The following is an 18,212-nucleotide window of genomic DNA, read 5'->3' on the forward strand; positions in this document are numbered from 1 at the left end:
AGTTCCAGTATGCCCAGCACTAAGGCAGCAATTCCTTTGCAGGTATTCATCCCCTTCCAAAGCACTTCAAGGGCACTGACAGCCACAGTTTAGCAATGTGTGAATTCCTGCTCATGGTATGATGTAAAAAATAAACACTTACTGTCCTGCACGAGACTGGGGAAGTCACCCAACACTGGTTTTAGCTGAAGTCCAAACCAGGTGTCCACATCCCATCTCAAACCAGCAGAGGTGGGCAGCCCTCTTGAGCAAGGACTTGCCCTTCACTGCAGACACTGCAGTTTGCATGGGAGAAAGGGCTGGAAGCACATTTATCTGGAAGGACATTTGTCTGGAAAATGGGGTCTGTATTTACCCCAAGGAATCTCCTCACCAGGGAATGGCTGTGGAGGAGCAGAAAGATCTGGCCATTATCAGCAGCTACAACATCTGGAAAGCATCACCAGGTTGAAGCATGCTGCATCCCATGGAGTGCACCTGAGCCCAACACATGCTCCTCTTCTAGATTTTTCTTTTCTTTAATTATTATTCATCAGGATTTTGCATGTGAACAGTTACATCATTTCGCCTCTACCATTATATCATGCCCTTGGTGGAACTTTCATAAGGAAAGAGGAACAATTCTTTTCTCTTTACAGATCATCAAAGACAACACAGCCAACTGAATGCCCAACACTGTCAAGGAGGGAGAACTACTGAAAACTAATCAACTCCTGGGAAGCTTTTAATTTCTAAATAAATCATTCCCATATGTCTCAGCTTTCACATGAACGTGCTAGGTCTAATTATATCCCCTTCTCTTCCAGTGAGGGTTTAAAAGGTTTATCTCGTTAACTTCTGAACACCAGTCTGAAGATGGGAAGATTAATGCGCAATAGTGTTGCTGACAGGTGTAACAAGCTAACAATTTGTGTTTAGAAAACCCTTTTCAGTCCAAGAAAAGAGAATTGCATACTTTGGGAACCTCTGCAGGGTAAAAGCTAACGGTGTCCCTAAGAGGGTCTGGTGCAAGGCCCCAAAGAGAAGGAAAAATCAACAGTCCTCACTAAGAACTAAAGCAAAGCAGATTTTGTTAGAGACCTGCTTGTGAAGCTGCTGGTGAAGTGATGGAAAATGTGCCACTTCTCTTGCAAGGTTGCAAGAGCCTTAAAATTCCCCCCATCAACCCTAGTTTATGCAAAGAATGCAAAGGGCTGTGAGGGTCCTGCTTCCCAAGGGTTATCTCCACCCAGCTGATGCGCCCACAGCTCAAGAAAACAGATCCCCAGTGAATAATGACTTTCCTCTTATGTGAGAGGAATGGAGTCATAACTCAGAGCTGACCATGATGTGTTTATGCAAAGCCATGCTGAGGTCAGGATTTATTTCAGATCATGGCAGAAGCAGTCTATCAGTCACCAGCACTTCATTCTTTGACAGCACAAAGTGGTAATTCCCATAACTTGCCAGCTTTGTTTTTTCAGTATCATTAATTAAACCCTGAAATTCCCCAGGATAAATGACAGCAAAGATTCCTTGATGATCATGGAAGAAGACAAATTGACTTTGTTCTTTATTACTGAGATAACTCCACAATATGTTGCAATATCCCATACCTGAGTCAGCGTTGAATCTCTCCAGGAGCCTGAAGACCAGCTTACTGAGCACCCTGCGGTTAAATTTTTCGGGTTTGTACTTGGACAGGCCTTGATATGGTCTGTAACAACATCATAGAGACACATCTGTGGCATCATGTAAAGGATGCTCCCCAAATAGCAGGCATTTAACAGCAGGGGGATTGGGTTTGCAGGAGGTTGAGAAGGACAGGCCCCTGCCTTTCCCAAGATACAGTGAAAAGCCAACAGCACAACCACACAAATTTCAGTCAACCACTTGAAGCAAGTCCAGAGGCTAATTTTAAAGAAAGAGAAAGTAACTCCTTTTCATCTCGTTTTCAGAGCTGACAGTAACTATTGCAGCTACACTGTGACTCCGACTGTGCTGCTGGCTCTGAGTGACAAGAGTTATTTGAGTGAGAGGCAATTCAGAAGTGAAAACACACACCAAGAGTTGATGAGCACAGGAAGGTTAACCACTTGCATCTCTTGTTTTTCTGCCACTTCATCACAGTGTTATCTTCCTGCCAAACCTGTACAACCGATACTGGAAGTCACCCTTGTCTGCAGCAAAGCACAAGAGGCTGATTGCTGCAGCCTCCTCGGGAGGCTTTGATACTGCTCTGCTGCTGGGGTGTCCTGCACAGGTTTCACCTTGGCAGGAATGGAGCATCTGTCAACAGCAAGGATTCCTCTGTCCTACAGCCTGGCTCATTGGAGAAGGCTCTGACACAGCCACCAGAATTTTCCCCTTTTCAGCCAAAAAGTCAATAAATTGCACTCCCTTATGCTGGGACACAATCACAGACAGACAGCCAGGGGACAGACACAATGCTCTCATCACAGACAGCCAGGGGACAGACACACAGTGCTCTGGCAGCACTTTGGCCCCAGCTGTCCAGGAAAACTAGTGTTTCTACCTTGTGATGTCTCTGATATTGAAGCTGAGGTCACACCACGCGTCCAGGGTCTGCAAGAGCTTCCTCTGGAGCTCAGGATATTCTGCCACGTATTCTTCCACCAAGTTAGCTTTATCCTGGAGCAGCAGTGGGGTACACATCTAGAAGAAGGAATGATGTTAAAGTGCTGTGCCCTGCCTTTGAGCCCCATGGAGCCTGAGACCGAGTCCCAGACCTACCCAAGCCACCAGTGCTGCCTACAGGAGCGCTGTGACATTTTTAACACAAATATGAGCAATGCTTCAGTGCAGCAAAGTACTGATCTCTGCCTCAGTGATGAGCACAGCCAGGATTTGTTACAGCAGTGGCTGCAGCCAGAAAAACCAGGTAAGAGGTGTAATCAAGGCTAATAAAACACTCTGTGCCTAACCTTGATTTAAAGGTACATCAACAACTCAACAGGGACTTCTTGGGAATGGAGTAAAGCCTCAGGTGAAAGGCAGCAGAACTTGGAGAGCCCTGATGGAGCTCCTGCTAACAAAAGGTGGATCTGATGACGGAGGAGCCTGCAGAGGAAATTACCTTCTCTACATCTTGATCTGGCTGTAATTTCAGCTTAATGCTCAGTACAGCTGCCTAGAAAACATGAAAAAAAGTTGTGTATTTAGAAGAACCCTACAATGGATAAATGGGCATTATTCCAAAGTGAAATAAAAATAATGCTATACACATTTTTAATGTACGTTGTCAAGCACAAATCCTGCAAACATTTTGCCACATTCATTCCACAAATGGACAAGAACACTCCTGGCAGAGCTGCATATCCTGAGTAGCAAAGCCCCTGGAGCAAAAATTAAAGATCAAATTGTTGGGCAGAAAGCAAGCAAAGCACTTGGACAAAACCAGCTGGGATGGGTATTTCCTATTTATTTGACACCCCTGAAAGCGCCACGGTCACCACAGGCAGCGAGATGGGAAGAACTATATTTTTCCTTTTCATGGCATCTCCAAATCTTTGGTAAGTCAAGACCTGCCATGTTCACAAATTGCCTCCAAATCAGGATCTTCTGGGACCTGCTGGGATGAACTGCAGGAACTCAAGCTCAGAAGAGCTGGTTCAGCCACTGCCTGTCCCATCCCAGCTGGAGACCACAGGAATGGATGAAGCTCTAACTGTGCACTGCTTGGGAGGCACAGGCACAGATTAGGATTTACAGGAGGTAAGAGTGTCTAGTTTCTGTAGTGTGTGAGAACACTTGGATCCCAAATGCAGAATAAGCACTCAGTGGATGACTTTAATATAGTGCCTTGTGCCCGTATGTGGGGCAATCAAGGCAAGGAGCCTTGGAGCCTCTGTGTGTTTGTGCTGAAGAGGGAACCAGGACTGAGAGGTTGGACATGGAGCGTCCTTCCAACACCTGTGCCAAGTCAGGCTGCATCTGCCCAAAGGGCTGTGAGCAGTGCAGAAAAGACATCTGTGACCCCGGCAGAGCATGTGTGCACAACTGACCAGTGATGGGATGGAATCCACTGAGCTCACAAACACCTGTTTATTCAGATGAGGATAAAACCAGTGTGGTAGGGAGTGGAGGAAAAGCTCTTCTCTTCCATAGGTTTCTTTGCTCTTGGTGATTGAGTTTGATTTGAGAGAAAGACCAGGAAGATGACGCATTTGTCAAAATGGATGCATGTTAGAAGTGTGCTATTTGTTGGAATATAGAATAGTAAATTGGTTTGGGTTGAAAGGGGCCTTTAACAAGCAAACTAGTTGCAACCCCCCTGCAGTGAGCAGGGACATCTTCAGCTGCATCAGGTTGCTCAGAGCTGCTGTCCATCCTGACTTGGAATGTTTCCAGGGATGGGGCAGCCACAGCTTCTCTAGGCAACCTGTGGGCAGGGCCTCACCACCCTCACTGTAAAAAAATATCTTATATCTAATCTTAATCTCCCCTCTAATAGTTTAAAACCATCACCTCTTTTCCTCCACTCCAAGACCTGATAAAATGTTTGTCCCCATTTTCCTTACAGACCTCATAACACAAAAACAAAATGCAGTACCAAATGTGCATTTCCCCAGGGAACGAAAACCCCACCTTACATGTCACCTGCATAAAACTGTTCTGGAAAAAAACCCAGAATAACCCAAGTGGGGGCAGGCACATGCCTTGAAATGCATTTCCTGTGATCACGCAAGTGCAACCTGAACTCACCCCATCACTGGCAGCACATGTCCTGCAGAGCCCCACAAGCACCACAGACATCCCACAGCTCATCCCTGCTCACAGAAGCAGCAGTGGATTATATTATTTTCTGGGGAATTCGTGCCTGTATTTCACCCACTGCATCACAGACTGAGTGTGTAAAAGCAGATAACCAAGACATGCCATAGAAGTTCAGCTGCTCTATCTTACTGCCCCACTTAGAAGTGGGAAAACAATTTTTTCTGTTTGTTTTGGTTTGGGTTTGGTTTTGGGGCTGTTTGGGTGGTTTGCTTTTTTTTAACACTGCTTCATTGGAAGATCAGGCTTCATCTTCAAAAGAGAAATCAAGAAAAGAACTTTAAGTGACAAAAAGAGGAATCACAATTAATGCAGAGACTGAACAGAAATACACAGGAGCATTGCTTAGCCCAGCTAAACCTCATCCAAACCTCTCCAAGTCCAGACTTTACAACTATTCCACAAGTCAGAGGCAAAGAGCTGCTTCTTTCCTCTCACATTTTCAGTTTAACAGCACAATGTTTAAGCTGAGTGATTATTCTCAGGTTGAAGGTTGCTATTTCTGGTGTGGACGTGAAAAGGGGGTTTAGATCTCCAAAGCTTTGGCAGATGGTTTTACTTTCCTCCCAGCTCCTCAAGTTTGCTGAATCAAAAGAAATCATTAAAAAAAAAAAAAAAAAAAAAAAGAGAAGAAAATATTAAGAAAATATTTGCAAATCTCCAGGCCTTGTTTCATCATTTGATCTTGTTAGTAGCTCTTATTGTAGCCTTAGTTTTAACTGCAACATCCAACAGCTCCCTAATGGCTTTTTAATGTTCAGATTAACCTAATTGCAGCACTGTTATCTACATGGCTGAGGTTTATCTCCAGCTCCACTAACTGTACAGGTGACTTAATCAGACGAACATGTGTGGTGTCAGGTTGGGTGTTCCTCTTTCCCTGGTTGGATATACCACCCTGTCCCCAAGGATGTGGAACAACAGATGTTCATTTGTCCAGAGTGTGGGGAGCCCTCTCTTCCCTGCCCAGGGCTGGCAGATGCAGCTCTCCCACAGCAGGCCTGGGGGACAGAGGAGCTCCAATCACACAGAGATTCATGACATCCTCACGGTTGGAGATGACCTCTAAGATCACTAAATCCAACCCAGCACCACCACAGCGTTCACTGCCAAACCATATCCCTAGGTGCCACATCCACACGTTGTTTTGAACATCTCCAGGGATGATGATTCCATTGCTCTGGGCAGCCTGGCCCGTAATCTGGTTTTTATCAGTAATTTGACATCCTCCAGCTCAAGCAGGTCAGGAGCAGGCAGAGCCATGGTGCTGCTGGCATAGCCTCCCTGCAGCAGGGAACGCTCCGGGAGCAGGGCAGCTGCCTGCTCCAGCCTGAAGCCATCCATGGAAGGCCAAGCACGAGCTGGGCGCTAGAAACAGGCACCAGGCTGGATGAGGGTGCAGCTCCAGGGGCTGGGCTGAGCGGGAGGCCAGCAGAGATAAAATCAGCCTGCTTACAATGGGAATAGTAAGAGAAGAGATATGAGTAACTGTAATAAAGATGAAAGTGCTTGGCAGCTGTGTCTGTGGTCTCAACTCCGAGCTATTTTAAGATTTTGTTTTGTTATTATCATGTTTTGAATTGTTTCAGTCCACAAACAAGTTTTGTGTAAAACGAGCCTATTTTTAACAGTCTGTTTACAGCCGATAAGATCTCCAGCAAAGCAGCACCTCATTCGCAGGTTCATTTTGACTCAGAAAACAAACACTTTAATGAGGCTGAACAGGCTGTAACTGAACGGGTGAGAAACCCCCTCCCACCCAGAGCCAGCAGTGCCCATCTGCAGTGCTGGGAGATCCTCGGGTTGGGTCAGCGGGGCTGCCCAGATCCTGAACAGCACGCACCCCCGACTTCAGCAGCTAGTCAGCAAGAGCCAAAACCCGAGGCAGGATGCAGGAACATGGGCAAGCTCTGGGGAATGCTGAGATATTGACACCTATCAGGGTCTACTCACCCCCTCAAGCCCCAAAGAGAATATAATTGTCACGGCTGGTGTTACAAGGAGCCTTTGCACAAAAATGTTTCATCCACAGAGAGTTTCTAGCATAATCTAACAACAGCAATAATTATTATTATTGCAGTACATAACAGTGCTCAACCTAAACCCCCACAGATGACAACAAGCCAGGGGGAGGCTGGTCCCTCTCTTGCTTTGAACCCCCAAGTGTACCTGGGAGCAGGATGTGATGAGCGCACTGCATGCACTGCTTAGTGCAGCAGAAAAGCTGAAGGTGAAGACCATTGCCTGATCCAACTCCTGTCCAAGCCTCTGAGCCTCCTCATCGCTGGGTTTGGGCCGTTCTTTGACTTATTGATGGTGAATGTAAAAATCCCACCTGAACATTTTGCAATAGTTTTGTATCCCAATGATAAATCCCTAAAATACAGCAGAAGGCTGGTTGAGTCTGGGGCAGAATTGAAAGGTGGGCAACACTACGCTGAATTCCACCTAACCCACGTGTAGGTGCCCTGACCAAAGGATGGGGCAAGTTTCCCAAACCTGACATGTTCAGGCCCAGCCATGAGCACCAGAACACTCCCGCAGTCACGCGAACGCAACCCACGAGTATGGGAAAGTGGGGAGTGCAGGGGACACCCTGCACCAGTACCTGCTCCTCGCCGCTTGTTTTGAATGCACTTGGCTCTGTCTCATCGAAAAATGACTATTCTTTCCACGTACAGTACGAGGTGCAGGAAGCCACACAAGATCTTATCTGCAAGGGCATGTGCACTTGGGTGGTGTCTGCGCTGACGATTTCTGCATTTTCCCACGGTGGGGCTCGCAGCAGAGGAATTGCCTCGTGCAGGAGAACTGCTTGGAGTGCTGGGGCAGGACGGACACCAGCGGCTGCTGATGGCTCCTGCTCCTGGCTCTGCTGCAAGTGAGCTGGGACAGCACCAACACAGAGATGGCTGTGCCTGACTGAGTGCACTATTTCTGAACACACAGTAAGGGAATTTCTGAAAACCCAAAGAATAAACAAAACAACAGGAGACTTTGCAGAGAAAATCACAGTGATCAAAGCCTGGATAATGACAGAAATAATTGAGTAAAAGGCACACCAGGTATTAATCATTGGGCACATCTGGTTTCTGTTTTGGAATCACTCATTTCAAACTTGAGGCTAATCAACTTTGCTGAGCTCTCAGAGTGCATCACTGCAAGTGGATGACATCAGGTTCGATGGTTGATTGCTTCCTGCTCAAAGGGCACTTCATACACAGCTGGCTGTGGGAAGGTCTGCAGAAACCAGGGAAAACAGGACATTCCTCAGGTCTACACTCAGGAGACCAGGGAAGAAGGAGACCATCAACATGGAGCAGTGACAGGCTTTCCCAGCCAAAGAATTTGAGGTAGAGGGACAGAAGGCACAGGTGAGGGGAAAAGAGAACTGAAGCCAGCCCTCTCGTATTTGTGTCCCTCAGGTCCTTCAGCAGTTTTAGGTGGGGTTTAACTGCTCAGCTCATTCTCTGAGCATTGCCCACCTCCACCAGACCCAGACTCTGCACAGCTGGATCTGCTGCACATCCCAGGGCTGTCCCAGAGCACAGAAATTCTGGCAGTAGGAGCAGAAATCTGCCATCTCATTTATGACTTCCAGCAATGCTGAAGCTCCTTTCCAGCATTCCCTGGGCACAGCCCAGGGCAGAGGTGGCTCTGGAGGCTGGGAAGGGCAGCAGTGGCCCATGGCCCATGGGCTGGCTCCCTTTACTCCAGAGGGGCATCACCGGGCAGGCACCATGCCACTACAGCAGCAGGGTATGTTCAGAGGAAAGAGGGGTTGATACTGAAACATCATCATCTTTATGGGAGAAACAACTGCTGTAACCTTTTCCTTGGATTTCTTAGCCAATATGTTTCTTAATTTAAAAGAAAAAACAAAATACAAATGAACACACTTTAAAATACAGTAAGAGCTGCACATGCCTTTGTATAGTTAAGGTGGTGAATGGAGATAAGAAGCAATATCAGAGACATTTTCCCTGGCTTGAGAACAGCTCAGAAAGAGCCAGAGTGAGAAAATAAAATATCTGATTATCCATTACTGTGCTCAATCAACGTTAACACTGATCTCTACGACAGATATGCAAAGATACTCTGCGTGTAGTCCAGCACCAGGGATGAAGTAGGGCTACAAACACCAACACCCCTGGCTCTGTTCACAAAACCCCCGCACTAGAACTGAAGGTCATGATGGGGATTTTACATTTCTGAGTATTTGTGCTCCTTTAAGTTTAACTCTGGTCAATCACCCTTTCTCTTATGTCTGTAGCAGTATTGCTGACAAAAAACCTGAAATTTTGTGTCTACGCAACTTTTTTCTCTGGGTATTTTATGTCAACTTTTAACTGAATTCTACCAGATAAGCCACATTATCTTAATTGAAAGAGCAAACGTGAACTAAATTTAACATACAAGTCTTCATTATTTCTAGAAATTGATGGATAAAATATTAGAAGAAAAAGTATACTCTGCTTTTGAAAACAGAGAAATGTCAACAGACAGCAACTGAAAATCATGTTAAAAATAAAATAGTACTGGCTTCATCCAATATTCTTTCTTAAGAACCGAAGTGATGAAGGGGAGAGAAACTCTGAGTCCCTGACACAGAGGCTGGAGTGGGAGGTCTCTCAGGCCCAGGAATATTTCTGGTTGTCAGAGGCTAAAAAGATTATTTATTGTTTCCTTCCTAAACCCAGCTCCACTGCCACCTGTTCAGAATTTACTATAAAGCTGTTAAACAAGACGAGAACTTTGATGGTGACTGTGAAAACAAGTTTCACTGTATCTGACCCGAGCAGCACTCACTGCTGATCCAGAAGCAAAGGAATTTGATTTTTTTCTTTAAGCACAGCTATCTTTTTACCTTTATAAGCTGTTTAAAAAATGTAAATAAAATAACTCAGCGGACAATAGAGGGCATTCATCCCCCAGAAAGACAGCCGCCACCCTTAGACATGAAATATCGCAGCACATTAAGTCATGAGACCCCGCTAATCAAAGCTGACAGGGCCCTGAATGTGATTTCTGCTGAGACTTAGCGATATCATGGGGCACTGAAGCATGCACAGCCTGCCAGACTGCCCCTGTTCATGTGACAATGGCTTTTATTCCCCAAAGGGGCCTGAGAGTGACAAGAGTCCCCTTTGTCTCCAGGCTCCCGCATTCGCAGTGCAAGAGAGGTTCATTCAAGCAGCCCCAGACACTCTTTGAAAGGCTGAAGTGTAACATAAGATGACCATGAAACACTAGCTTGCCTTCTGCCTACCCCTCATTCTTCTCCAGCACAGCCTGGCCTATTCAGGGCCTCTCGCAGCCCCGCTCGCGCTGCATTACCCCCGGTCTGCTGAATCCAGCATTGTCCTGCCAGCACCCAGCGCCCTGCCCCGCCAGAGCGGGGTGTCCTTCTACGCCAGAGCGGGGTGTCCTTCCACACCAGAGCGGGGTGTCCTTCCACGCCAGACCTTCCCACACCACACCCAGTGTCCTTCCATGCCAGAACTGGGTGTCCTTCCACACCAGAGCGGGGTGTCCTTCCACGCCAGAGCGGGGTGTCCTCCCACACCAGGCCTTCCCACATCAGAACTGGGTGTCCTTCCACGCCAGAGCAGGGTGTCCTTCCACACCAGAGCGGGGTGTCCTTCCACACCACACCTTCCCACACCAGAACTGGGTGTCCTTCCACACCAGAGCGGGGTGTCCTTCCACGCCAGACCTTCCCACACCACACCCAGTGTCCTTCCCACACCACACCCAGCGCCCTGCCATGCCAGAGCGGGGTGTCCTCCCACACCAGGCCTTCCCACACCATACCCAGTGTCCTTCCCACACCAGGCCTTCCCACACCACACCCAGCGCCCTGCCACACCAGAACTGGGTGTCCTTCCCACACCAGGCCTTCCCACACCATACCCAGTGTCCTTCCCACATCACACCCAGCGTCCTGCCACGCCAGAGTGGGGTATCCTTCCACACCAGACCTTCCCACACCAGAACTGGGTGTCCTTCCCACACCAGACCTTCCCACACCACACCCAGCGCCCTGCCACACCAGAACTGGGTGTCCTTCCACACCAGACCTTCCCACACCATACCCAGTGTCCTTCCCACACCAAACCCAGCGTCCTTCCTATACTAAAACATCCAGCGCCCTTCCCACACCAAATCCATCCAGAGTCCTTGCACCACTTCCACTGACACTCAAGTGCCCTTCCCACACCAGAAACACTCACCACCCTTCCCACACACTCCAAATCCACCAGCACCCAGCACCCTCCCCTCACCAAATCCACCCGGTGCCCTTCCCACACCAAATCCACTGGCACCCGTTGTGCTTCCCACACAGCATTCATGCAGGGCCCTTCCCGTGGCACATCCTCCTGCCCCCAGTACCCTTCCCACACGGTGTTCCCATTTCCCAGCCCCGTTCCCACACCTGAGCCCTGGCTCCCATCGCCTTCCCGCACGGCAGCTGCAGGGCTCCGGCACCTCTGGCACAGCCCAGCTCGAGGGTGGCATGGGGCCATGGCTGGCTTCAGAGGGGTTCTGGGAAGGGGACAAGGCTGCTGTGCTTCTCTGGAACTCCAAGCAGGAGTGCTGAACCCTCCCATCTCCCCACGCCATGGGAGTCACAATGAGCAGAGCTGAGAGCCCCTCGCCCTGCTCAGAGCTCTCGCTGCTCCTCCAGCAGCTGCACACTCCCATCACAAAAGAAAGACAAAACACCAGACAGACACCTCAAAGCCCAGTTCCACATCCCTACTGCTCCCCAGCTCCCAGGAGCTGCCTGTTTTCCTGCATCCCGGGAGCACAGTGCCATCCGCTGGCGCTGGCGCTGCTCCCTGCAGGTGCCTCCTCAGCACAGCCCGTCCTGCTCAACCAGAACCACAATCTGTCTCTAGTCCTCTCTCCTGCCCCGTGCCAGCACTGCCCCCAGCCCCAGGCTCAGCCTCCGACCAGCTCCTCCAAATCCAGGCATAAGGGAGGACCAGAGGTGCTCCAGCACCAAACAACTGCCATGGCCATCCCCAGGGAGCCTTGGGATCTTGTTTTCCAAAGGGAACATTCTCCAAAATCTCCATGAGGGAAAGGAGCCTTAACTCTCAGGGCAGAGGACATTCATGGTTTGCACACCACAGACAAAGGGAATAACCTGCTCTAGAATAAATCACAGAATCCCAGACTGGCTTGGGTTGGAAGGGACCTGAAAGGCCATCCAGTCCCAGCCCTGCCATGACAGGGACACCTTCCGCTGTCCCAGGCTGCTCCAAGCCTGTCCAACCTGGCCTTAGACACTTCCAAGGATCCAGGGACAGCCACAGCTTCCTTGGACACCCTGTGCCAGGGCCTGCCCACCCTCACAGGGAAGGATTTCTTCCTGATATCCCATCTAAATTTCTCTTATTTTAGCTTAAAATACTTGCCCTTGTCCTATCACTATCTTCCCATGAAAAATGTCATCTCCCTCTTTTTTATAAGCCCTTTTAAGTACTGAACTGTAAAAGGCATGGTGTTTTATTGCAAATACAACAAGAAAATAAATAATGACAGTCAGGATTTGTATGATTTCTGGCCTTTCAGGTGAGTGACCGGAGAACCAACAATCCTACATGTAAGTCTGCTTCACTTCCCCAGCTGAGAGATGAGGAAGAGAAGGACAGATGGACACCCAGAGTCACAGCTCCAGGTTGTTTGGGGTTAGCCTGATTTAGTCTCCAAGGGCAGTAAAAGACTTCCTGTTATTTTTGAAGAGAATTCTATTCATCCTTCTGGTGACAAAAGAAAGATAGAAGAAAGCTATGGCTGAGAGTGAAAAGCTGTTGAGGTTTCCTGTTCTTCACACTGGGAATGAGCAGTAAATGATCTCTGCTGTGAAAGAAAAAACAGAACAACAATTCCAACAAAAGAATCTAGAGCTTTCCAAAGCTGGATCTAGAAAGAACTGTATTGCTAATGAAAACAAATATCTGTGGAGCCATGAATCTAAAAATTCCACTTGAATATAATCAAATAAGACATTTCTTCATGTTGTAATTGTCAAATATTCACATTCAAAAACATTTTGAGCACAAGACTAAGTCTCAATCAGCTACCTGGGAACTTCAAACCAAATACAAAATATCTTTGTTTCATATTGAAAGAAACCAAAAAGAATGGGATTCCAGGATGTCACCTGGGAATTCAGCTTTACTGAAAAACAGGATTTTAAGAATGCTATTTGAGTTTTACTTTTGCTAAACAAGGTCAAGTTGTTATATACCATCCAAATGAACCATGCTTCTGGGAGAAAACCAAACCCTTTTGGCTTTAAAAAAGAAAAATCATAGAATGGTTGGGAGGGACTTTCAAGACCATTTAGTTCCACCCCCTGCCATGGGCAGGGACACCTCCCCCTACCCCAGGATGCTCCAAGCCCTGTCCAACCTGGCCTGGAACAATTCCAGGGATGGGGCAGCCAAGCTGGAGATGCTGCAGTGCTGTAAAACAGGGTAAAGCACACCAGATCTGGGTCTGCTGAACTCCTGCCTGTGTCAGCCACCCAGAGGCAGACACAGGTGGTGTTACACATTTGGAATATGAGCCTCAGCGGTAAAGAGGCCTCAAAACTCCTCCAACTGAGACCTGAGGTTGGGGCAATCACATGGGACCAGTGAGGTTTCCCAAGCCCTCTGGCTGCAGGTGGGTTGGAGATAGCACAGCAGGTCTATGACCAAGGACTAAAATCCCTTCTTTTCTTGCTAAGGGCAAGGAAAACAAAAAAGAATACAACCATCCCCTTAAATTCTCCAAATTAAAGCCTATTAACCTATTACTTTTGAAGGTCAGCAAAGGAGTGGAGGGGGGATTCCCTGGCATTCTGTCCCCAGTCAGCAGAAAAGCCGAGGTTGAGCCCAGGAAGAGAACGTTAAGCTGCAGCATTCACAGCGTGCAGCTGCTGGGATGAAATGGAATTCACATTGAAATGCATCCAAAAAAAAAGGGCATAGACATTCACAGAGAGCTGGCAAGGTAAATTTATTTGAAAGACATGACCCACCTCTTTGTAATTGCCCTGGAGATAAAGATGACTGACATGTTCAAGCAAATAGTTCCGGTCTGCTGTGTGGAGCTGGTAAATGCTAATCAGGGGGTCAAGCAGATTAGCTGGGCACTGGGAGAGCATTCCGAGCACACGGGCCTGCAGCTTCTTCAGCTTGGTGCTAGACTTCAAAAGACAACCAAAAAACAATCAAACACAGGTTTGGTAAAGATGGCTGCGGTTCAATGGTGGTTGAAAACACAGCTTGTGTAAACAGAGCAAGCAAATTCCTCTGGAAGAGATTCTCCCATTTCCCCACAGAGTCTGCAGGCAGAAATCAGAGCAATAGGATACACATTTTTTCCACAGCACCTACTTCAAGAACATGAAATGTTTGTGGGGTAATTCTGGAGAAGGGATAGGGCCTTGTGCAAAAGGAAAAACTGAAACTGGAAAAATGCCCTCTGTGCTAACAGAGTTCTTCAGAAATTCTCCCCTCCAGTACCCAGCAGAAAATATTTGAATTCAGTGACTCCCCTCCAGGGAGATCTCACCTATCAGGCATAAGGATTCCATTTTCATTCTCAGGCTTGCTGCTGGGTGCACAAAGGGTAGGGAAAGCAAAAGCACCATCAAAAGATGCACAGACACAGGTATTTAAATCCTTGTGCTCCCACGTGATCATTCACTCATGACACAGGAATTTCAGTGCCAGTCGCACTTCGCTGAGCCTGTAATGGCAGAGCTCAACATTGAACCAGAGCCATTTGGAAAAGTGGGAAAGGAAGCAACACAAATATAAAAGTATCCTGCAGTTCAGAGCCAAAAGCTCACAGAAGAGAGAAAATCTCAGTAGGTCAGAATATCTGGAGGCAGAAGGAATGGTAAACACTAAGACATATAATCTGATGACCCAGCTTTACAGAACTAATCATTCAGCTGCTGAAAAGGCAGGCTGTTCCCATTTTCTGCATTCCCACCATATGGCAGGAATTAAGCAATCCTACAGTAACTGGCTTCTATTTGCAGAGCTGGAAGAACACACAGAGCAGATTTCTGCAACTAGGTTTCTACTGACAGCAGGGATGTGGGTTCCAGTGGGAGAGCCTCCAGCCTGGAAAGGCTGCAAGAGCAACGCTCGACCAAAGTGGTCTGATCTGGAGAGATGAAATCCCAACTTTGGAGGGGAAACAGCTCTGGCAGCACAGCTCCCAATATGATTTCATTTTCAGGCCAGCATGCCACAGATAACATCTCACTGTGTTTCACACCTTGTCACATTCTGTATAAGGCTGCAGAGAAGATCTGGACTCTGGAATATAATGAAACTAGAGGTACTTGAGGAACATTAAAATCAATTGCTCTCTCCTCTCTCCCAACTCTCTTGCTTTCTCTTTTTCTAACCTGCGGGATAGCAGGATGTGCTTTTATCCAAAGCTGCAGCTCCGTGGTGATGCAATACTCCAGGGAATGCCCTTTCCCCTTCCAATGACTGCTGCTCTCCAGCATGGCCAGGAGTCCTGCCAAAGGGTCCTCCAGTCTGGCAAAGCCCCGCCTGATTTCTTCCTTGAGCTGCCGAGATACAAAACCACATTGTCAAGTACAAAAAGATTAGTGAATCCTCCCTTCCCCCAGCTGAACACAAAGCTTTATTTTTTTTAATTTAATCTATTCAGAGAGGTAACTGTTGCTATTCAGCCACCATCCGCGCCTCCAGTGACTTTTCATGTCATTACAGATTCCTTCATGGCTCACTGCACCTCAAACCCAATGGGAAAAGCAGCAATTGTCCACACTAATTATCCCATAAAGACAGAGAAGTTGTTCTGTGGGGCAGACAAAGGGGCTTGGGATTTGGGGGAGGGAGAGAAAAGAAGTGAGCTGGAGAGAGGGGTGTTATTGGGAAAATGGCAATATTGAAGGTAGAGAAGTGGGCTGAAAAACCTCCTGATCTTCTAAGATACCTGCAAAGTGTAGTACAGGAACCCCTCCTCATGGCTTCACCACAAACTTTCACATTTAACCTTATGCTTACTTCAGCCACAATAGTGCCCATAATCGGAATATCGGGAATCTCAAATTAGTTTGGATTTTACACTCAGATCAAAGTGAATGAAATATCCAAGTTCAAATTCTGTCAGACTGTCATCCTCCAAATCTGTGCTCCTTCCCTCAAAAGCTCCCTGAGCACCTTCTGCCCCTGCACACCTCCATGAGCCTAAAGGCACACAAAGGGGCTCAGAACATGGGAAAACTCCACGGCATAAATCTTAGGAATCCCAGGGTGATGTGTTTAGAAATGTGAAGGAATTGGACCCTCACTTTGTGAATGTTAATAGGCTACTTACTCCCCATCTGGTAGAAGTGATAAATTAGCAGTACCGAGCAGTATCTCTATAATGTTTACATTAGAAGTAGTTTCCAGGGAGCTGGGAGGGTTGGCAGGGTGAGGAAGTGGCATCCTCAGTACCCACACAGGACCTCTCACTGTGTGGTACATCACCAGCATGGAGCAGGGCGAGAGCAGAGACAGAAAACAAGAAATCACTGAGAGCAGCTGCTCTCTTTCTTTTCTGGCTAAAAAGCCAAATCCAAAAGATGCTCATTCCTGCTGCAGCCAGCACTTGTAATTTACTGGATTCGTGGCCCCATTCAGAGCTTCCAGTGGAAACAATATAAAGTCTGAAGAACAACATGGAAAACAAAATAAAATCTACAGAAAATTTGCCAGTGAATTTTTTCTTTTTTTATTAATCAACAATTTTTACTGGAAGACAGTTGTTTTCCAGGGTGTCTTTCATGTCTGGAAAACCCACAGAACCTATGGTTTATGACAGAAACTGTTTCTTTCTCAGTGGGCTACAAAGGCAGTATGAAAAAGCTGATGACTAATGGAGATGGGACTTTAGATAAGAGATTTCCCTCTCTAAGTAATTCTCCCTGTGGCAAGAGTTTTTGCCATGTTAAACACAGGCCGCCAACTTTGCTGGGAGATGCAGCAGAAGGCAAAGATGAGCTCTGATCCAACCACAAGCATCCACTACAACAGCCAAAGGAAAACAAAGCAACTTGCCAACTCCACTGCACTCTTTGGAAATGGCTTTTCCTCCCCCAAAAGCCCCACTTCAGCACTTTTGGAGCTTCCACCACCCCACTGAGCTCCTCCGTGGGCAGGAATCTGAGCTGGGCTGTGGCAGGATGGGCTCCAGCAGACACCAGGTCCTGCTGGCACAGCAGAGCAGCTCCAGCACTGACAGCATTGCCAGCAGCCCGAACTGCTCATCTGTTCTGAGTCTGGCCTTCCTACGTGAGACTGTGATGAGCTGGGAAAAAGTCTCCTTCCAAACATCCCAGCAAGCCTTCAGCTAGGGCATCTATAGTCTAAGGGGGAAAGGCAGAGAACAAAGAGGGCACAAGACACCTAAATCAGAGAGGAAAGAGTGCTGTGCTGCCTGGCTCGTCCTAGGGATTCCTCTCAAACTTTTTTTGTAATTGCCATTTCCATTTCAATTGATTCCCATGGCAGGGAATGCTCCTTGGGGAGATTTCTACAGCCTGACAGATCATGGGAATAGGAAAATGTTGCTGATGCTCAAACTACACAGTCCTTTATTCAGCTTTGATCCCCTGTTTCTAGTCCCACAGCTCTAGGCAGTCTTCTGATGCTCCCTGGTTATTCCCAAACTGTCATTCCTATGTAGGAAATGACTATTTCTCATACGTATGTTCCAGAACTGGAATGTGCCCTGGCAGACACATTCTTGCCCATGGTCACTGATTTGAGACCAAGGGGCTGATTTACCCCAGATCATGGACAATATTGACCTACAGGCACACACAGTGAGAGGCAGAGAAGCTCCTGCCACTTATCTGACATTGGGGCAGGCTGAGCTGGACTTAAGTCATCTTATCTCTGTTATTGGGGCTGGACATTTGGGCAGCAGCAGCAGCACAACCCACCTGAGCTGCACACAGAGGACAGAGCAGCCCAGCCCCTCAAAACAGACTCTGCACTTTCTGTGGGTGCACAGCCCTGGGCATGGGTCAACCCATCCTGGTGACAGCGTGACAAACACCACTCAGAACCCACTGGGACATTTCTGTTGTGCCCCCCACAGCAGCTGGGCTCAGCACAGCCCTCCCCTGCTCCAGAAAGGCTTTCCTTGGGCACCCTCCAAGATGAGAGACACCCTCCTGTTCAGCACCCAGCCTGGAGAGGGAACACACCTGCAAACCCCACTGGGGACCTGCAAAGCCCAGGTGACACTGCGGTGGCCAACAGAGGAAAGAAGTGGAGCTGTAGAAATGAATCTAAAGGAGGCCACTAAGTTGGTCTGAGGGCTGGAGCCCTCTGCTCTGGAGCCAGGCTGGGAGCTGGGGGTGCTCACCTGGAGAGGAGAAGCTGCAGGGAGAGCTCAGA

At 47.8% G+C, this 18,212-nt stretch overlaps 1 protein-coding gene across 13 annotated transcripts in view; it reads right to left on the reverse strand.

The window, feature by feature from the left end:
• EXD3 (exonuclease 3'-5' domain containing 3) overlaps positions 1–18,212 on the reverse strand; it is a 253,822-nt gene that overhangs the window by 157,983 nt on the left and 77,627 nt on the right. For 10 of the 13 annotated variants that reach the window (XM_032751442.3, XM_030286950.4, XM_032751444.3 and 7 more), the window contains 5 exons: positions 15,197–15,364; positions 13,811–13,978; positions 3,077–3,130; positions 2,516–2,655; positions 1,596–1,696 (listed from right to left, as the gene is read on the reverse strand). In XM_032751442.3, the coding sequence (XP_032607333.2) occupies positions 1,596–1,696; positions 2,516–2,655; positions 3,077–3,130; positions 13,811–13,978; positions 15,197–15,301 (568 nt within the window). In that variant the 5' untranslated portion in view covers positions 15,302–15,364. The other 3 variants (XM_032751447.3, XM_032751446.3, XM_032751449.3) reach the window with 3 other exon arrangements.

This window comes from Taeniopygia guttata, chromosome 17, assembly GCF_048771995.1.
Source record: "Taeniopygia guttata chromosome 17, bTaeGut7.mat, whole genome shotgun sequence".
Lineage (NCBI taxonomy): Eukaryota > Metazoa > Chordata > Aves > Passeriformes > Estrildidae > Taeniopygia > Taeniopygia guttata.